The sequence below is a fragment of the Temnothorax americanus genome, unplaced genomic scaffold, assembly GCF_048541705.1.
Source record: "Temnothorax americanus isolate GAGA-0224 unplaced genomic scaffold, ASM4854170v1 Scaffold31, whole genome shotgun sequence".
NCBI lineage: Eukaryota > Metazoa > Arthropoda > Insecta > Hymenoptera > Formicidae > Temnothorax > Temnothorax americanus.
The window spans coordinates 920,256-943,738 of NW_027509453.1; the positions used below are offsets into that span (position 1 = coordinate 920,256).

Sequence of the window (23,483 nt, forward strand, 5' to 3'; positions counted from 1 at the left end):
AAAATATTCGTCGATGATCGATAGGAACGCAACACGGTGCATTAAGATGTCGCGTGTACGATGGTGTCGCAGACGTCTCGTATAATTTCGCGCGTTGTAACGTCGTGTAAATTGTGTAATACGCTAGGATTTAATTTCTATTATATCATTTTATCATAATATTTGAACAAGTATATGCGCACGCGGTTCGATCCAACGATTTATCATCTTAATGAACAGAAACACGCGCGATATAAAATGGATGATAAAATATCAATCTACTCGGTACAGCAAAGATTGTTCGGAAAAATATAGCGCGCGCTACAAGTTGCAATTAGTTTATCGATCGACATCTCGGTAAAGGCACGCGCTCACACGATTTTCATTCAATAACATTCCATGATCCTAACGACTACGAAAAGCAGTTATATCCTCGTATCACACTGCTGACTTTTAATTAAACTTTTGATTAAACTGTTTGACTGAAATAGGATTAGTTACCGGCACAGTTTACATTGGAAAGTTACATTGAAAATTTATACATATATGATAATTGTACATTTTATGTACACAATCTGTGATTTAACCGTACATTTATGATCGGAATATATATGTATAAAATAATATAAAAAATAATGATATTACTCCATTAATCAAGCGTAAACATTTATTATCAAGAGACACGGTAGTGTCTCGCGCCAAGTACACGCGGAGCGAGACCGACCGTGACTCTTTTACGCGACGCGACGGGTTGCGAGCAGTGATCGGCAAAAATTCTGTTTTTAGTAATGATATCGGCGATTATTTTTAATTAGTCAAAAATAAAGAATTTAAATGTTTTTAATTTTAATTAACAAAAAATTGGTAATTAATAAAATACTAAACTCTAAATTTAAAATAATTATTAATTAATTGAAAATGTAATACTTTGTTTAAAAAATTAATAAATAATTAGAAATATATTGCTCATAATTTAAAAATTAACAATTATATAAAATAAATTGTCAATTTTTAAAAAAATTACATTAAAAAAAAAATATTTTTAATTTTTTTAAAAATTAGTAATTTTTAAAAAGTAAATTATTTGAACAATTAATAGATAATTATTAGAAAATATATTACTAATTTTTTAGAAAATTAGCATTTATTAATTTGTAAAGTATTCGTTTTTAAAAATATGTACATTAGTTGCAGTAGAAAAGAAACGATGACGTTAACTATACTAAATAATTTTTTCCTACTAAAAATTCGTGTCTTTTGCGAAAATTTGCAATTACTAAATGAACTATAATTTGACGATGGTCTCTTGCTCTCTCTTAAGGCCATCGCACACAAAATTGCATAGTCTGCATAAGCATAGCATAAGACCGCTGGACCGGCTGGACCAATCTTATGTAAATTAATATGGCGATTTTATACTAGATGCTCATTGGTTTAGCGGTCTTATGCTACGCTATACCTGCTTCCTACATTCATATCCGTCAAGAATAAATTACTGGCTTGTCAAAAAATTAAGTTACAATTTTGTAAAAAGTTAGTGTTTGGATAAGCCAATTTTTGATGTTGAAAATGAAGGACGGATTAGCGCTGTAGCAGCAGCTTCACATCCTAAATTTAAATTAAACTGGCTCAATTGTTTAAGTCGCTCAGTGCAAGCAAATGTTATAGTAGCAATAAAAGAAGCACTTGCTTCTGTGTCGAGTAAAGTTGAAGATAAGAAAAAAGATGATAGTGTAGCTGAGGATGATTTTTTTGACTTTACATGTAATCATGATACACCTGATGTAGTCGAAACTTTTGGGGCCTCTGATGTAGAAGCAATTATTCAGAAATTTAGTACTGAAAGTAGGAATGATCTCGAATTACTTAATTTATATCCTATTGTTAAGAAAGTTTTTCTCAAATTTAATACACCTTTACCATCTTCTGCACCAGTAGACAGATTTTTTAGTTACGCTACAATGTTTAATTTACCTAAATTTAATAAATTAACTGATGAAAATTTTGAATTAAGAGTAATTATAAAGTGTTATTCGAGTGTCGCTAAAAAAAAATAGTATTATTTACTTAGAAAACACGTGATTCTCTTAAATAATTTGGGCATATTTAAGGCTCCTGGATACTCGTCGCGGCCATGTTGGAATGTGAGAAGAAGTAAGAAATGACACGTTGAAAATTCTTGCGTAGTATTTCCAAATAAAAAGATATTTGCTTAAAATAACACTACAGATCACTTCAGCACACTTTAAAAATACGCCGAGTTGAGGTTAAAAGTCTACCCTTTTTCCTTGATAGTAATAAACAGCCGTAAAACGAATGTGATACGATGCAGGCTTGTGCGCAGGCGCATGACTAGATTTCGTATTATATTCATTTTACGGCTATTTATTAATTGTCAGGGGAAAGGGGTAGACTTAACTTCAACTCGGCGTATTTTTAAAGTGTGCTGAAGTGATCTGTAGTGTTATTTTAAGCAAATATCTTTTTATTTGGAAATACTACGTAAGAATTCTCAACGTGTCAATTCTCAACATTTCTCGCTTATTCTCCATTGGAGAGAGTTTTTATTTCTACCGCGACGGTACGTCGTCATCGTCAACGCGGAGTTCTCGGCTCAGGGACCAGGAGCCTTAAAAAGCATTACATCAATGAGAGATGATAAATAATCTTGATTGAAAACTTGAAGAATAAATACGCTGTATCAGCTGATAAGTTTATACAATATTAATATGTAAGTAATAATTAATAAATTATTAAGTATATAAATCTTGTAAGTCAAATATGTACACATTTATTACCGTGTTGACTGATTTAATAATAACTGTGTGATAACAAATATAATTTTTTAATCATTGACTTCGCTTTATTTAGTACTTCTGAATATAAAATTGAAATTTCGAATACATTCATATAATTACAAAAATTGTATGTTATATGCACACTCAAAGAGAAGGAAAATTTAAGAACAACAGCTTATACTTATTAATATAATCTAATAAATATTGACTAGGTTAATTAATAGATATATTTTCTCATAAATCTTCGCAATTATTTTCTTAGTTGTTTAAAGAATGTTGGCATTCTTAAAACAATTTCTCGCTTTATTATTAATGTGTAAAATAAGTGTAATCAAGAACTTTATGATGTTCCCTTTGTCTTGCCTAGTATCTCTGATTGTAATATTATCAGTTACCTCATGTTCATGATTGTTTTTGCTAAGACACCTTGTTTCAGAGTCAAAGATAAAAAATTATTTTTGATTTAATTGTTAATTTTCTGAAAAATTAGAAAGTATTTTTATTTAATTACTAATTTTTTGGAAAATATTAAAAAATATTTTTTTTTTATTATTTTTTAAAACATTAAAAATTATTTTTATTTAATTATTTATTTTTGAAAAATATTAGTTATAATTCTCGATTTATTATTAAATTTTCTAAGAATTAAAAAATAATGTTACACATTAATAATTTTTGTAAAAATAATTTTTTTTTTAAATTATTTACAAATTGTTAGGTAAATAAAAATAAGTTAAAAAAAAATTTTTATTTTTTTGGCACTTAATATTGTATTTTGGCTTATTAATGATCGGTTTGACATTAAAAAATAAATAATAAAAATTTTTTTTTGTTGATCACTGGTTGCGAGTAACCGAGATGTTGAGATCTCGATAACGAGTGAACGGATCAAGTTCTAAGTAGGCTTGATCGATAGCTTGGGGTCTAATTAGGGGGGGGTTTCTCTCATAATATTCCGCTACGTGCCCTACGAGCGGAGATATTGCGACGCAAAGTCCAAATGTGAAAATTTTTTATTAAGATACTTCTTACTTTCCTCCTCCTCCTCCTAACGCCGATGTTATGATGACGTCATAATCAGAAACGTCACTTTCACTTTTTCGACACTGGCGGCGCAGGTATCGCCAGTTTCGATATCGCGCGCGTATTTCGAAATTAGGTCGATAGATTTATCGGTCAGGAAGAAGATTTCTATTTAGGTAAATTAGGTAATAATATATATTTTGAGTCAACGGAAAAGAAGGTTCTCTACGCTTGGCAGAAAGTGCCGCTAGGGAATTTTTAAGTCGATTCTTATGAATCAAGCTTGAATTCGATGTCTAGGTATCCCAAGTTGCCGATGACGAGGTCCAGATAGTGCGCTTCATAGTTTTCGGTGTCCAGGTGTAATAACACGTTGAATTCGATGTCTACGTGTCCCAGGTTGCCAATGACGAGGTCCTCATAGTGCGCTCCGTAGTTTTTGGTGTCTACGTGTATTAATACCTTGAATTCGATGTCCACGTGTCCCAGGTTGCCGATGACGGGATCCAGATAGTGCGCTTCATAGTTTTCGGTGTCCATGTGTAATCGTACGTTGAATTCGATGTCTAGGTGTCCCAGGTTACCGATGACGAGGTCCACATAGTGCGCTTCGTAGTTTTTGGTGTCTACGTGTATTAATATCTTAAATTCGATGTCCAGGTGTTCCAGGTTGCCGATGATGATGTCTAGATAGTGAGTTCCGTAGTTTTCGGTGTCTACGTGTATTAATACTTTGAATTCGATGTTTAGGTATCCCAGGTTGCCGATGACGAGGTCCACATAGTACGCTCCGTAGTTTTCGGTGTCTACGTGTATTGATACCTTAATTGATGTCTAGGTGTCCCAGGTTGCTGATGACAAGGTCCAGATATCGCGCTCCGTAGTTTTCGGTGTCTAGGTGTAATAATACCTCGAATTCGATGTTCACGTGTACCAGGTTGCCGATGACGAGATCCAGATAGTGCGCTTCATAGTTTTTGGTGTCCAGGTGTAATCGTACGTTGAATTCGATGTCTAGGTGTCCCAGGTTGCCGATGACGAGGTCCACATAGTGCGCTCTATAGTTTTCGGTGTCCAGGTGTATTAATACCTTGAATTCGATATCTACGTGTCCTACATTGGGTGCGTTCAGCCGATACTCTGCTAGCCTAGCAATCGTGAGCAATCGCTCGTTTTCGCTCGTTTCCTCTCTTAATGTAGGACACGTAGATATCGAATTCAAGGTATTAATACACCTGGACACCGAAAACTATAGAGCGCACTATGTGGACCTCATCGGCAACCTGGGACACCTAGACATTGAATTCAAGCTTAATTCATAACAATCGACTTAAAATTTCCCTAGCGGCAGAATTAGAATTATATCATGACATAATAAAAATTGCTAAATTAAAATTATGTCTAGACATAATAAAAATTGGACAAAAATTATGTCTAGACATAATAAAAATTGGATGAATTAAAATTATGTCTGACGTAAAAATAATTATCAAAAATATCGATACCTGAAGATATCGGTACATATACAGTTGCGAACAACATTCAGTAAGACACGCAAATAAAAATAAATAAAGAATTTTACAGTTAACGACTTATTAACATTAATCATGCTTTATTGCGATTATGTTTTATGTTGAAATTGAAAAATATATACAAGGTGTACAACTAAAAGGGTTACAGTTTATCATTTTAAAAAAATTAAGCAAAATATTAAATTGTTGTTTTCTTTAGAAATAATAGTCCGTAACACTTTTAGCTTAATAATTTAGTTAAATAAATAAATAAATTTATTCTATACTTAATTATAAGCCGCATTATCCGCCGTCCGCGTCGTCACGCACACCCATATCATTCACTCCCACATCCACGCTGATAATCATTTAATATTACTCCCATCGCATTCTTCTCTGAATTATTTTTATTTACTGTTGTCCTTATTTATTTAAAATTTTGAGGTCTAACAGCGCCAAGTTTTTTTACAAGAAAAATTTATGTATTTTAATAAAATATTTTTATTTTGTACTGTTACCTTTGTAATTCTTTGTGATTAAATCTTTTATTCTATTGAAAAATACATATATAAACTTTATATTTAAATACAAATTGTATTCCCTCGTTGGATTAAATATTTTAATAAAATATTTGTATTTTGTACTGTTACCTCTGTAATTCTTTGTGACCATTAAAAAATACACATGTAAACTTTGTATTTAAATATCTTGTATTCCCTTGTTAAAAATTTAAATAAAATTTTTTAATCTTATAAAATTGTTATCATACATTTTTTTCTAATTGACACAATGTAAAGATTTTTCAAAGTAGTGCAACAATTATTTTTTGAGGCAATATACATGTTCTCTCTGTAATTGGCGCTCTAATTTAAAAAGATATCATTTCTTTTTTGTAATTGTAATAGATCACTTGAGCGCGACTCTTCTTTTTGATAAGGTAACATAATTTTGTGACGTGTATCACTTGGGTTATAATTTTTCGGAAATAAAGTTACTACTGCTTAGATTTTTTCGAGATTTTTTGAGATATAAAGATCTACCACTTGTTACTTAGGTTTTTTCGAGGTATAATACTACCACTTTCTTTTTTTTTTAAGTAATATCTGATACCGGTGTTTCATTAGTAAGCTTATTTATTATCAAGTACATAGATCAAATGTCTGTCACTCTAATCGAGCATAATATGGACATTAAATCCAACAATATAATGGCAAATTTATTCTGTTAAACATACATGCGTTACCGATTGTCAATTGATTGATTGAATTTGTGTGATAAACGCAAATTAGTCGTTATGCAGACAAGGCTATTCATCAATTCTTGATAGTAAAGATTATCTCGTATTTTTTCAATACACACAATTTAGGTCGAAAAAATACGCGAGAAAAAAAGAGATATTGTTTTTAACACAAATTAAGATTATCTTCAGTTTTCTTCGTGAATAACACATTTCTGTTGTAAAAAGATCGATTATAAGCTCGATCGTTATAAAGTACATAATCTATGATTATCGTACGATGATTGTTAGCACATCAAACATGGCGAAATATTTTTTGCGCGTCTGAATATTCAGTGCACGTGCTTGTGTTTTTCGTGCTGTTGATCGGTGTGGTTGGAAAATACGGGGATGTCATCGGGGAAAAAGACAAATCTATGTCCGTAGGATAAATCGCCGTCAGTTTCCGATAATAGTGAGAAGGATGAATTGCGGAAACACGTCACGAAAGAGGATAACCATCAGTTGTGGGGTAAACGAGAGGGGATGCTCCGTACGACGGACGCGGATGTTTTTCCAAGATATCACATCGCACACGTGGAGCTATGAAAAATGCTCGCTTTCGGTGGCTCGAGTGATCAAACTGTTCGCACTTGATTATCGTGACAATTCTGAGACAAAGCTGATTCTTTTGAAAAAAACAATATTTAATTTAGTAATTTGAGTTTCTTACCGAGAAAAAGTATACAACTCTCGATGTAAATATTTAAACGCTTAAAGAAAATAATGTTATATAAGTAAAATATGCCATTTTCGATAACATTATTATTTCTCATCTTTTTTAGATATCTATATTTATAAACACATTTCACATATTTTCATCTTTCTCACCCTCAATGAGATGTATGACTTTGCTATACAATGAACACATGCTCCGATGAACACAATGGTCCGATATCGGATCTAATATCTATGTTAATTTGTTGGTTCTTGCGCACATGCATTCGTACACACACATCCGTGAAATATTTTTTATGCCCATGCAATACTTACAAAACTTTATAAGTAGCATGTACGGGGATATATATGTATGAAGATTTCGCAATTAGTATAATTTTTGAAAAATGGAAACAAGAGCACCTATTAGTTTATTCCTATAAGTCGATAATTCCGAGATAAAAACATACGGAATCGATACAACAATGACCCCAAGTTACTTGGGAGGGAAAACGAAGAGAAAAGATACAAGATAGATGGATTATGGACGAATCTTATTCTCTTGGTAATGTCCCTATGGGCGAATGAGTCTCTTATAACGGCGATTTTTCCAGCAATATTTTTTTTTAGTATCTATCGCGAGCAGCGGAAGTTGCATGTAATAAAGAACGCATTTTTCTACGATGATCGACTCGCAAACTGTTATTATTATTATTTGCATTGACATTGAGGTTAATAAAATCCTGTCACGTGTAAAAACAAAAAAACTCTTAATACGAGAAAAATAATATCCAGTAATTATTAAAATTTCATAAATGAATCATCTATAAAGATTTTATTATCTAATCACCGACAGAGACGAAATAACAATGTGTGTTTAATTACTTTGTCAAATCAAATAAATCATTTCATCATTATTGTTTATCATTGTTTATCATTGTTTATTATTATTGATTTTATAATAAAATTTGCAATGGAAAATTACAATTCAAATAATATAAGGTAATCCGTGATAACGTCAACATACTCAGCGCAACATACGCACGTCATGCGTCTGAGCTGATCAATAGTAGTTCATTGTATTCAAGCAGCCGACAATGCCTAAATGCTTTCACAAAATTCTGCAAATCACATATATTAGATTCAAATTATTCCGCTTGCGTTGAATGTATCATAACGAGAAAGAATAATAATAATTAAATTGCTATATATAAAATTGAAACATACGAGTTAACGTATCTGTTATTTTGATTTTTGTTTCTTTTTCTAATTATTATTAATTATTAACTATGTAACGGAAAAACTAAAAATAACTTAATACACCTTGAATTATTAATTATTTACACCATGTTATACAATTCTATAAGTGAACTAATTGACGATAAGTGTTTGCATGTTGTGTGCACGTAACGAGGAGTATTACACATAACACGGCAAAAAAAACAAACCTGTTTCTTCGCTGATATATTACTCATTAATTTTCGCATTATGTAAATAAGCTATAAACCGCCCGTATATTCTTCGTTTATTATTTACCTCGTTTTAGATAAAAATATCACACTCATGTATCGTATAAGATTCAATTACATTCTAGCAAGCTATACATTGTCCTTTACGAATTATTATTTAATAAGTACAGTACATTCTCCGTTATAATTATCTTGTAAAATATTATTTAGCATGATAATTTAGTTTAAAAATTATTCACGTGACAAATTATGTTCAAAGTAAGCTTGTCGAATGGTACTGCGCAGTCATTATGCTTTAGTATATCTCGAATGCATGTGTATTGTGTTTACAATGTAAATTCTGTCTACGCAAGTTTAATAAGGTCAGCCTTTCAACACACGATTTCATGACAATGATGATGTGCTTCCTCTTTTGTGCCGTTAACAGTTAAAATTGCCAAACTTCCTGTCAACTTTAGCGCTATTCGCGACAAGATCCCACGTTAAATTCTACGTTAAGTATAATAGATTTAACCAAAAACAAGAGTGCACATTAATCATAAATGATATAATGTGTATTGCGCAAACGATGCCGAAAATTTGTCATCTACCCACGATTTTCTTCGCCTAACGGAAAAGCGTGCGAATAAAACGGAAATTGATCAGATTGAAGAATATCTTTCGCTTCCCGTTTTCTGATATACACCTACAACACATTTTGGACGCTAAGATATTTAAGTTCCTCCATTTATATACTGCACTTTTATCATAGAAGTATAATTTGCTATTAAATAAGGGCTCACACAATTATAAATAATTTACATAAGTTTACATTGTTAGATGTGAGATATTAATAATTAAAAATGTTTAAACAAAAATATATAAGAAATTTGTGAGTTAATTAATATGAGAGAGAGATCAAAAGAAAAAAAGATCGAAATATATGCTCGAAATTATCTGAGTGATCTAATTTATGTAAAAAATTAGAAAAGTAAATGGCGTTGCCTAAAAAGTAGGTTACTCTGATTATTTAGATGACTATAGATATTTTCTGTTCTCTTTTTTTGTCTCTAAAAATATAACAATTAAAAAAATTTTTATAAAATTGTTTATTTTATTTTTATAAAATTTATTGTTTAATGTGTGTGTGTATACAGGGTAATTCAGAAATACTTGTACAAACTTTGGAGACGAGTTCTCCACACATAAACAAGAAAAAAATGTTATATGTATATATATATAAACGCCGCGCGAGTCATAATAAGCTCGCGTTGATTACGTCCCTGCCCTTTGTACACACCGCCCGTCTAACTTTCGTTCTTGATTAATGAAAACATTTTTGGCAAATGCTTTCGCTTCTGTCCGTCTTGCGACGATTCAAGAATTTCAGCACCGCGACGGGATATATTAGTTGGGCCGCCCCTCGCGGGGCTAAGCCCACCGGTAAGGAGGCTCTTACCTCGATCATAATATGACAGATCTTTATGAAATTAATATATGTTGTAAAGTGAACCACAACGGACCGATGCCCAAAACTTGAGCATAGGTTGACGATAAAAACTGTAAAAATATCAGTATTGAAATTCGCATTTTTAACACAGGGCATATGGTAAACACTAAAATTTTTACCGGAAGTGATGTATTTTCTTGGCAAGTTTGCGAGCCAGGTAAACAAAAAACTAAGGAATTGTAGTTAAAATAATAATCTTTCTAATGATAAGAAGAAAACTTGGTATTGACGATGAGTTATAAAAGATATTGTAGTTTTAATATGGCGTACGACAGGTTAGGCGAATGATCTTCCGAGTGTCAAAATCGCGCGAAGTTTCTAACCTCACTTGCACATGTCTTTTCTCTGCGCTGTATGGTAGCGGCATAATTATTCTCTCGCGCATTAACAACCTTTATTTTCGCGAATTTTCCTTTCATTTTCCTTCTCAGCATTCTCACGTTATATCTTTCTTTTGGCTCCATCTCTTCATCGCATCATTCGCTACAACGCTACACGGCTACACCTCACTTAGCTGCAGACTGCTACAGACGACGTTGTGACACGCGCATGTTCTGCTCTTTAGCACTGACGTAGTCAACTGACTTATTGTATAAATTTTAATATTTACACTAATAGAACATATAACTTACTCTTACACTATGTAAAAATCATTATTTATTTTTTTATTTAATTTTCCGATAATTTTATAACCAATTATTAATGATAATTTTTTGGTTGCTACATTGATTAGAGCAGCCGGGTAAGAGCCTCCTTACCGCGAGCGGTGAACCGACGGTGTGCGACACAGATTCAACTACGAGCTTTTTAACCGCAACAACTTTAATATACGCTATTGGAGCTGGAATTACCGCGCTTATAATATATATATATATATATATATATATATATATATATATAAAACAAGAAAAAAATGTTATATTATATATATATATATATATATATATATATATATATAATATATATATATATATATGGGCAGATCCATTACTTTTCGACCAAAAGTTGCGGGGGTGGGTCACCGACTTTGATGCCGATTTTTTCCTCGAAAGTACACTGGAAAAGGAGATGATTTTGAAAATTTGAGTTTGATTCGATCAAATCCGGCCGCTGGAGAATTTTTTGAATTTTGAAAAAAGTCGATTTTTCAGTCATTTTCAAAAATTTATATCTTAGCTTCTATATATAACTTAGAGACTCGTTTGAGGCCGCATTCTTTTCTGTAAACCCTTTACTTTTAAGGAAAAAATTTGTCATTGGTTTACACTCAAGTCCGGCTTCACGGCGAGCTGCTAACTAAACCACTGTTTTAGAGAAATTTTGCCTATTTTTGAAATGCTGTCATATCTACAGTTTTCCAAAAGTAGAGGGTTGATCAGCAGCTGATATTTTTTGTTCAGGTATATTCTGAAGAAATCTACCCACTTTTTGCTTGATTGCTTTTATTTCGTTAAGTTATGGCCATCTAAAGCCGATCGATTTTCGAAAAATCGCCATTTTCAGATAGCCAGAACTTTTTTCTTTCAACTCGAAATTCTTTGAAATTTTCAGGGAATATACTTCATTATATCCTTAAACAACCCTGAAAATTTCAATTTTGGAATAGAAGTGGTTTCCGAGTTACGTAGTTTTTAAAATGTTAACTTTTCGATTTAATATGACATTTTTGGTGGTTTTATCATCAATTTTGTAAATTTAATGTAAATAATTGATATTTTTTGGAAAATATATTCGAAGATAAAGAGCAAAACAGATTGTTTGAGAAAATTGAAGGAAAAAATTAATATTTTTTATTTTGATTTATTTGTTTGTCACATCACACGACACATACACATATATACATATGCATATTCATACACGCTGGCGACGACACGGGGACAGGAATGCCTTCTCACTTGAAATTGCACGCGTATCGGGGCATATTCAGAGCGCGTGCTCCGTCTCTATAGATATTCGTTCATCATGACTGTAAGGGTATCCTCACAAGATTCTCGTATAGTAATGCAGCGTAACGTAACGTAAAAAATTGAGGGAAAAAATTAATATTTTTTATTTTAATTTATTTGTTTAAAATTTTTAAAAAGTAAATATTTGTTTATTTTTTTTAATAATATGTTGAATACAAATTTCCAAATAACAACAAAATAACATTAAAAATAACATTAAAAATAACAGTATTAACGTTAGTACTATAAACTTTGAACAATTTTAAACAAATAAATCAAAATAAAAAATATTAATTTTTTCCCTCAATTTTTTCAAACAATCCGTTTTGTTCCTTATTTTCGAATATATTTTCCGAAAAATATCAATTATTTACATTAAATTTACAAAATTAATGATAAAACCACAAAAAATGTCATATTAAATCGAAAAGTTGGCATTTTAAAAACTTCGTAACTCGGAAACCACTTCTATTCCAAAATTGAAATTTTCAGGGTTGTTTAAGGATATAATGAAGTATATTCCCTGAAAATTTCAAAGAATTTCGAGTTGATAGAAAAAAGTTCTGGCTATCTAAAAATGGCGATTTTTCGAAAATCGATCGGCTTTAGATGGCCATAACTTAACGAAATAAAAGCAATCAAGCAAAAAGTAGGTAGATTTCTTCAGTGTATACCTGAACAAAAAATATCAGCTGCTGATCAACCCTCTACTTCGAAAACTGTAGATATGACAGCATTTCAAAAATAGGCAAAATTTCTCTAAAACAGTGGTTTAGTTAGCAGCTCGCCGTGAAGCCGGACTTGAGTGTAAACCAATGACCAATTTTTTCCTTAAAAATAGAGAGTTTACAGAAAAGAATGCGGCCTCAAACGAGTCTCTATAAGTTATATAGAAGCTGAGATATAAATTTTTGAAAATGACTAAAAAATCGACTTTTTTCAAAATTTAAAAAATTCTCCAGCGGCCGGATTTGATCGAATCGGGCTCAAATTTTCAGGATTATCTCCTTTTCTAGTGTACTTATGAGGAAAAAATCGGCATCAAAATCGGTGACCCACCCCCGCAACCTTTGGTCGAAAAGTAATGGATCTGTCTATATACATATAACATTTTTTTTTGTATATATAATATATATATATAATCTATATATATAAAGGAAGATGTCCTGACTGACTGACTGACTGACTGACTGACTGACTCATTGACTCACTGACTCATCAACGCCCAGCCCAAACCCCTGAACCGAATTTTTATTAAAATATATAAAATAGGGGTAGAATTTTCCGGAGAGTGCCACTATGTGTATAGTTTTTTGTTACCGATTTTTTGAAAACCGGTATCGAAATTTTTTCAATCTTTCGGGAATTAATTGACCGAATTTGAAAGAATTGTATATGAAGTAGGGGTAGAATTTTACGGCGAGCGCTATAATGTGTACAGTTTTTGTTACCGATTTTTTTGGAAACCGGTTTTTTAATTCTTCCAATTTTTTGGAAAATAATTGATTAAATGTCAAAGAATTATACATGAAGTAGGGGTTGAATTTCCCGGGAAGTGCCATCAAGTATATAATTTTTTGTTACCGATCTTTTTGGAAAGCGGTATCAGAAGTTTGACGAATTTTTCGGGAAATAATTAATCAAATTTTAAAGAATTGTATTTAGAGAGAGAGAGAGAGAGAGAGAGAGAGAGAGAGAGAGGAGAGGGGGAGAGAGAGACTATTTGCGTGTCTGATATTACATATGTCCTCCGGGGCGAAGCCCGAGTAACCAGTTAGTATATATATATATACATATAACATTTTTTTCTTGTTTATGTGTGGAGAACTCGTCTCCAAAGTTTGTACAAGTATTTCTGAATTACCCTGTATACACATTAAACAATAAATTTTATAAAAATAAAATAAACAATTTTATAAAAATCTTTTTAATTGTTATATTTTTAGAGACAAAAAAAAGAGAACAGAAAATATCTATAGTCATCTGAATAATCAGAGTAACCTACTTTTTAGGCAACGCCATTTACCTTTCTAATTTTTTACATAAATTAGATCACTCAGATAATTTTGAGCATTATATATTTCGATTTTTTTTTTATCTCTCTCTCATATTAATTAACTCACAAATTTCTTATATATTTTTGTTTAAACATTTTTAATTATTAATATCTCACATCTAACAATGTAAACTTATGTAAATTATTTATAATTGTGTGAGCCCTTATTTAATAGCAAATTATATCTCAATGATAAAAGTGCAGTATATAAATGGAGGATCTTAAATATCTTAGCGTCTAATGTGTTGTGTATATCAGAAAACGGGAAGCGGAAGATATTCTTCAATCTGATCAATTTCCGTTTTATTCCGTTTTATATATATATATATATATATATATATATATATATATATGTCCGGAAATGTCTGGTTTATGAGTTATAACCGAAAGATTACATTTCAGGCCTGCACGTTTACTTGGCCTAAATCCATTAGATTTTTATCTGTGGAGAAACTTATAAAAGCTTTAGTTTATTCAACTAAAATTACAAATGAAGAGACTCTTTACCAACGCATCATGCTTGCGAAGCCATCTGCAACCGGGATCTTTGAATAAGAGTGCGATAATCCATGATCCACCGTGTCTATGCATGCATTGAAGCAGGTGGAGGACATTTTGAGCATTTGTTATAAATTATAAGTAGATAAACAATTGAACTGAAGATGTATTACATTGGTCATAGATGTATTCGGTTAGTTTTTGTCGAACGTATCTTTCGATTATAACTTATAAATTAGACATTTTTGCACATATGTATATGTATATGACATTTTTTCTTGTTTATGTGTGGAGAAATCATCTCCAAAGTTTGTATAAGTATTTTTTAATCACTTTATATACGTATATACATATTTCTGTAGTGGCGATCGTGGTATAGAGATAATGCGCTGTTGTAATAATAAACCGACCAAGATCCGAGATCAAATCCGATCAAAAATTATTGGATTTTATTCGATCGTCATCTTTCGGAAAGAAAAAGCAACCGAGAGTATCGTTCCATGAGCACCTTTCTATAGAGAGCCATTTGGAATCGGCGTTAAATTGTATTAGGTCTTTGATGCATACAGTTATATGCAGAAAGATCACGATACTCAAAATCGAGCAAAACGACTAAGAAGATATATTTCTATGAAATCTATTATTATATTTCTAATTTATTTTATGAAACGTATTATTTACTGTACAGTAAACATATTATATTTATGTAAAATAAATTTTAATAAATAGATAGTTAACTAAACAGGCTCTCGATATTGAAATTAATAAATAACAAGGAAAAAGTGGGTTGAGGAGTCAAATATGTAGTTAAGTTGTGAATTAACGTTATGTGACATTCAATTAACAATTTAATAGAAAGTTATAAATTGTGTATCTCAACTCTATTTTCAGCCATTTTCATAGAAGTGGTGAGACAGATACATTTTAATGCTAGGTATACAGAATTATTTTCTACAGAGGAAGTATCATTTTTAGCATATTAATTTTCTTATATATGTTAATAACATACAGCACGTATATTTACTCTTATTTTATTTTTGTTTACTGTGTCCCTTGTAATAAGTTATGAATAAAAGGCCAGAATTGCCAGAAAGAGGAGTAGTTATATTACAAAGTTGCATAATACCATAATTATGGACGATTGCTCGTAATGATACTTGCACGAAATAATGGATAGCAAGTAGAAATAATATGATATAACATCGGATAGGAATAATTACGTATAAGCGTCACTCACATTGCATAAAGATTTCTTTTCGCATGATAATCAAGTGGTTCAAAGTTCTAAACGTGATTTGCAAAGGAAAATACGTAGATCGGAAAAATCCAGAGACCACAATAGACGTTTCCTTCGGGGAGATATACTTATTCGATATTCTTCTAAACTAATCCATGTCTCAACAAACAAAACTTGTTGTGTCTGCCTGTCGCATAAAGATTTATAATAAATTTTGCTTCCTCATAGAGAAAGCTTTGTTTTCTCTATAAAAAGATTTTTTTTAGTTGCTGCTGCCAATGTGTTCAGAATGTTCTAGAACGTCGAAAAATCGTAATTTAAAAAAATGTCCGTATGTGTCTATGTGTTTGTGTGTATGTGTGTGTATGTATGTGTGTGTGTATGTGTGTGCCAAATTTACCGAAATTTCTATAACTCAAGAACTGATTAACCAAATCTTGAAGAATTATATATGAAATATAAGGGTAGAAAAGACTGAAGAATATAATAGAATTAGAATAATTGCCAATATTATAAAACTTTAACCCTTAAAGACTATACTTCAAGTCTCAACCGCTTAAGACTTTTTAAAAATTGATGCTTTTGGACAATTTAGTATTAATTATTGGCAATTTTTCTAATTCTGTTATATTCTTTAGTCTTTTCCACCCCTATTTCAATATATAATTCTTTAAGATTTGGTTCATTAGACCCAGCTTTATACGCGATTAAAGGTCCATATGCGAAGTCCATATATGGACCATGTAACCTGAACTCCCAAAGTCAACATCGATTTGATATTGCGTCAATTATAAAACCCGGCCCACATGTCCTACTAAGCTGAACCCTTTTTTAATTCATAAAAAGGTTTAATTTAAAATGGAAAAAAAAATTCAAATTAGAAACTTGCACATTGCTTCCAACAGATCGCTACCATTGCTCCTATTTTATTTTGCTCATAAAGCTTCCTCTATGAGGAAGCCAAACTAATAAATACTAAAAATTATCCAACAAATAAAATACAAGCTTTCTCATAAGAGGAACTTTGTGAGCGAAATAAAATAGGAGCAATGGTAGCGATCTGTAATGATGAGAAAGCAATAATGTGCAAGTTTCTAATTTGCACACTTTCTTTACGTTAGTTGCACATCTCAACTTCTTATTCCTAACGTATGTCATCGCGGAAAAAGGAGGATTAGCTATTATAACAAATTTAGTTGTAAAATAGGAATAACTAACATTTTTGCAGCGTTAGCTATAATTTAGCAGTAGTGGTAAAACTTTAACAAAAGGTTTTGCTATTATTGCTAAATTATAGTTCTTGCTGCAAAAAATGTAAGTTATCCCTATTTTACAACTATTTGCTATAGTAGCTAATCCTTTTTTTACGGCATAAATTGAATCATAGTAACTTCTTTATAGAGTTCTGTATAGCATTTCTTCTCTCTTTAATGACAGCGAAATGTAAGAAAAACTTCTTATTGTGTAAATGTATCGACTTAAACATATAATAGTCAGTACTTCATTAATATTTTTTAAATCATAAATGCTGTACACAATTCTTTACTTAATTAAAATTATTTTTAGACATTTATTTTGACATATTATTTAAATTATGAAATTTTTAATTATAATTATATTACAATTTAATTCTTTGACATTGATTATAATAATTAATGTCAAAGAATTTTATGTTGTTGTACAACTTTATGGCAGTATTGTATATTTTTTAAAGTTTTTATTAATTTTGACGAAGCAAATACATATATCACATAACTTCTGACATTTATAGCCCACGTTAATTGATACTGTAACAAAATATAATCCGATACAAGATACAGCTGCAAATTAAATTACACGCAAATATTCTGTTGTTTTGGTAATAAATATAACCAATGTAATTATTTCAGCGAATACTTTTCGGGATACAAGAAAATATACTGACAACGTGTTATATTCATTAAACTTACACAGCGCGAACAAAACGCGCTTTTGATAAAGTTCTTTATAAAAACGCATAATAGGATTGATGTCGGAAAGTGACAATGCAGTAATTCTAAATATACAAACAATATTCTCATCGTGATCAAGGATGTACTTTTGTTTTCAAATCGATTTAATATACACACACAATCGCGATATACATCAAACGATTTAATGTAGTTTTAAAAAAACGCACAAAGTGACATAAATAAATGATAAATTATAATGTGAAAAAAATTTAATTACTAAAGTTCTCATGAACGCTTGCTCGCTGGAAAATTCATTTATAAAACTATTCAGTAATATCCCACTTGCGTGAAGAACAATCGTATTTTGCTCCATAAAAATGAACAAGCCATTAATACGATGGAAAATGCATCGGTCACTCTACGATACGCTTTACGACGTACTTAAATATGGTTCAAATCGTTACACAGTGCGTGCTTTGTAATTTCCGCTAAAAAAGTGATATTATGTAATTTAGTAATAAATTGAGTTAAATTTTATTAACGGCAAATTTCATTTGCAATTTGCATTAATTCTGCAGATCCTGCCTAATGCAAGTTACTAACTCGTTGCGATATTTGGAACGTGTTATTCTACGTTTATTGGTCCACGCAAAAGCTCTTTGACCTCGCAGAAATATTAAATTTATCCGAATTAAATTTATCCAATGCTATCTATTTTTATCTCTCTATCACTGAAAGTAAAATGCTTATATATATAGCAATATAGCTTTTGTCACCTCGTTGCATTTAGTGCGTATTTATTTTAGTGCGAAAGCAGTGGAATCTTTGTACATGCCTGTGTACATGACCGTGACACTTGTCTGATGTTCAATATGCTATTAATCTTAGTTGCTTAATGCCACTTAAACATGCACTTTCAAAATCGTTAACATTGTAAATGCATAACGTCTACCGATACTGACATTTGATCAACCTAGCTATCTAACGAATAACAATCAGTTACTTGAAAAACGCGGAATAATACTGATGATACTTTATTCATCACAAAGATACAAAATAAGTAGATAAACAATAATGATATTTGTATCTGACTATCATATATTATTCGAAATATTTGTTGCAGTCGCTGTTGTGATAGCATTCTTTATTTGTTGGGCTCCATTTCACGTGCAACGATTGATCGCTATATATGGCACTAATACAGAAGATCACATCACATCGAACGGCCCATGGATGGAGTTCGTTTACCTTTTAATGACCTACGTGTCAGGCGTTTTATATTACGTGTCCACTACAATCAACCCAATCCTTTACAATATTATGTCGAACAAATTCCGTATGGCGTTTATGGTGAGCAAAACAGAAACCTTCACAAGGTATTTCACTAGAGTCTTTCTCTAATCAGAGTCCGGCCAACTTGCAGTTCTAGCAAAATTTTGCGAGAGAGAAGGATATACATTCACTGTTTGTTTTCTCTTTCTTCCTATGTCTCCTTTCTTTCTCTTTCCCTTTTCGTTTTTCTTGCTTTTGCCAAAAAATGGCGAACCAATCAAAAGTTGCTATCGTATGGCCAGACTCTGATTAGAAGGATTCTAGTATTTCACAAAGAATAAAATTACATAATAACAACTTCAAATTAACAATTCACAACAAGTGTCGTGGAACAAGTGTTGGTTATATTGAACGAACATATTGAAACATTGCAGACACAATAATTTCCAAAAATCTTCAATTCATATTTTTTTTTTAGTAAATAAACTTTTTTTATAAGTGAATTTTTATAAGTGATCCATTCCAGGAGACATTATCGAAGAGCTTCAAACTTTTTGGATTGCCAGCACGTAACGAGCAACGATCCTATTCCAGCTTGTCGCGATCCCAACAAAGGACCATCGGTGCTTACGGCTCAAGGATGGCGGGGACCGATGGAGGCATAATTGTCGACAGCATGGAAGGTTCGGGGAATTCCATGGAGGAGAGTAAAAAACGGCCCGTAAATGATGCAGAAAACCCACTGGTATCTACCAGCGTTCTGGGTACAACTCGGACAAACTCGGTACGAAGCGGACACGCTAAAGAAACGAGGAATAACAACGACGTCTCATCGACGAAGAACAGCCTGCGATCACCGAGCAGCGGACGTCACAAAGATCGGTCGATTCGCAGGAGTCAGAAGGGTTTGTGGACTAAAAGAACGAGTTACAAGAATGTGACCAGGATCGACAGTTCCGAGAAGAAGTGGTGGAGATTCTTTAAGTGGCTGCCCGGCTTGAAGGTCCTCAGGTTTCCCAGGGGTTCGACCGTACCGGAAGATCACGTGTTCGACGAAGCCGGAAATCCTCGCGAGGAGCTGTCGATGACGATGTGGAACGTCCGCGACAACAACGAACAACGACCCGTGTAGAACACGGATATTTTCGCGATTCGAGATCTTCGAGAAGACTGACTTTTTTTGTCGATTTCTCTGCATTATTCATGTCGACGAAGCAACGCCATTATCTAACGACCTGGAGATGATGATAGCGCCGCGCCGCACGACTTTCAACTGCGAAGTGCAACAGCGATCTGAAAGCGAGGTCGTTTAAAGTTTTAGGATTTCTTTAGGAATGGAGAAGACTGAGATAAATGATGCTTGTAACTTGTAACTCTATCTCATGATTAATTTAACAACGTCCTAATGGGTGTCCAACGAACATATAGAAAGTAAAGAGACCTCTAGAAAAATATATAAAATTAACGTAGTGAATAATAGTGGAGACTCTGAAAACAAAAAATACATTTGTTACTATGATATTTTGTGTTATCAGTTTTGTTTCTTTAAAAAAGTTACTTCCATGAATAAGTGTTAACATTTTTTTTAACACCTATTTGCCAAAACGAATTTTGCGCAATTTTGTACGACTGCTGAATGCTAACATCCAATGTTGCATAAAATCTAATAAATCCAGAGCATCGAAAGAGTAAACATGTCAGAAATATTGCGATTCGTATATCATGGTAAGTCAATATATAAATCAAATACTGCTATTTGACTCTTGTAAATCTTCGCGACGCATTCTCATCAAGCATGCAGTCATTGATCATTAGAGAGAGATTTTCTCATAACTCCAATTTATTAAAACTCGAATGATAAACACAAGTATACGACAAGTACACGACGAATTATGCTTTTTAATTTTGTGAATTCTCTTTGATATCCAATATGTATATTTATATGTAATCCAATATGTAATTTTATTTCTAAAGCGTTGGGGAACTAAATCCAAATTTGATCTAATTTCTTCTTTGTCCATTGTTAAAAAAAAAAAAAAAAAAAAAAAAAATTGTTGCCAAGTACAGAAATATCATAATAATTGTTTCAATTATCATCGACCATTGTACATAAGCCATTCTAACAATTAAGTCGACTGCATGTTTAAAGCAGCTATGCGCGCGTAATGTATAATGTAAAATACGCGCTCCAAGTAAGTTATGAAATCAAGTAGAAGTGATCATTTCGGATAACCCGGTTTCATGGACGTGTCAGGCATCTTAAAACGCGTCGCGTGTACGTGTTTTTGACATTGCGTGCCGCAAATTGCATGAGCTACAACGACATTTAATTTCTAAATAAAATCTAAATGCTCTCTTACCTGGAAATGTTTTCCTTGTGAAAATATGCTGTAAAGTTAATTCAGTTGACCTGATAAAATTAGTACAAACTACGCGTTTTGAGCTTCCCCAGTAGTAGCAGAGTGACGTCAGACGACGTTTTAATGACGTCTAATTGACGTCTTGAGATGTCTCTAGACGTCATATAATTAAACGTCATCTTGCTACCTGGGTTATTGCAGATTAAAGTCTGCAAATGTTGCAGAGGCAGATCCTTTCGTGTTATTCGTGGAATGTAATGCTGTATTAGAGTACAATTTAATGTAAGGTACCGTGGTTCTTCTCATATCGATTGAATTTTTATAATGTGATAATTGTTATGTAAATAATATAAGTATAAGTCGTTAACTGTAAAATTTTTTATTTATTTTTATCCGCGTGTCTTACTGAATGTTGTTCGTAACTGTATATATGTATCGATATCTTCAGGCATCGATATTTTTTATAATTACAGATGGACATTTGTAACACGTGTCTGAAATTTACCTGATTTTTTTATTCTCTTATTCCCTTTAACTAATCGAAAATTAATTCTATTTGACAGAAGCAATTCTGTTAAATTTCTCATATACATAACCCATCGTTTATAATTTTCTACAAATTATAAATATTAAATAGTACGATATATATATATATATATATATATATATATATATATTCGTACTCATATCCTTGAAAATTATTTCGGGAATTCCAGCGAAGTCACAACCAAATAAAATTATCTTTCATATTTTGACAGTTGAGCAGGAACATGTTTGAGTTGGCGGAAAGTGATTCTCTGAAACCGCACGTGTGTGTAGATAATTCAGGAGAAAATATATATTCTACATTTCAAAATACATTTGCACACCACGGGGACAGGAATGCCTTCTCACTTGAAATTGCACGCGTATCGGGGCATATTCAGAGCGCGTGCTCCGTCTCTAGATATTCGTTCTAATTCGTTACTCATTAAAAAAGTAACTTATCGTTACCGTATACAACTCGTTATTCTTAAAAGAAGTAACTCGTTACCGTTACTTGTTACTCATTGAAAGAAGTAACTCATCGTTACCGTAACTCGTTACCGTTATTCGTTATTCATTCAAAAAAAGTAACTTATCGTTACTGTAACTCATCGTTATTCTCATTGCAAGAACACCGAAAGAACGGTTTTGCTGAAGATTAAAAAAATATGTACTACGTGCATACCAAAAATATATAATATGACAACGTAGTTTTTGCTATTCAATTGATTGAAGAGCAAAAAAGTATTTTTCCTTTCAGAAAAGAAAAAGATTTAAAAGTATATAACTGTGTCAGTCAATAAAATAAAGAGACATAAACGCAAATTGAATCATATATATTTAATTGCCTGCTCATTATAACATAAAACCAGATATATATAAAAATGTATAATATATGAGACGATATAACTGTGTGCCTATATAGAAAATAAATATAAAGTGTAAACACATAGAAATTGTATATTTTTCTATACTTAAATGCAATAGGAAGAAATAATTAAACAAGTATCCTTGCGTAGGAATATTATGCATAATTTTTACAAAACATATTTGAGATTCGCGCAATTGAGATATATAATAAAATTAATAACAATTCTATAAATCTTAGGTATATGTTAATACGACATGATTTTTTAAATCATGAAACTTACAAACTAACGGAAAAAGATTCGTATCCTAAATGCCAATAATTTTTCTAATGTAACAATAATACTGAAAATATATATATATGGATAAAAATATATATAATAAATAATAACATAATTAATGATATACAAGAGCTTTTGTCGCGCATATCGATTTTCAATAATAGATATTATAACAAATACGTTTTACGTTCGCATTCGAAAACAAATATAATTCTACATGAAAGTAATTAAATTTGATTTAATTGTGGAAAATGGAATTAATGTGTCTATCTCTCAAACGATGGAAAGGCAGTGTATAAAAAATTACA

General features: G+C 31.7%; 1 protein-coding gene across 1 annotated transcript in view; it reads left to right on the plus strand.

Moving 5' to 3' along the window:
• The window catches only part of LOC143900887 (pyrokinin-1 receptor), a 31,970-nt gene extending 9,964 nt beyond the window's left edge, over positions 1–22,006 (plus strand). Inside the window, exons 2-3 of the mRNA XM_077412657.1 lie at positions 18,994–19,220; positions 19,669–22,006. Of these exons, the coding sequence (XP_077268783.1) occupies positions 18,994–19,220; positions 19,669–20,274 (833 nt within the window). The 3' untranslated portion in view covers positions 20,275–22,006. The remainder of the gene's footprint in view (positions 1–18,993; positions 19,221–19,668) is intronic.
• The last annotated feature ends 1,477 nt before the right edge of the window (positions 22,007–23,483 follow it).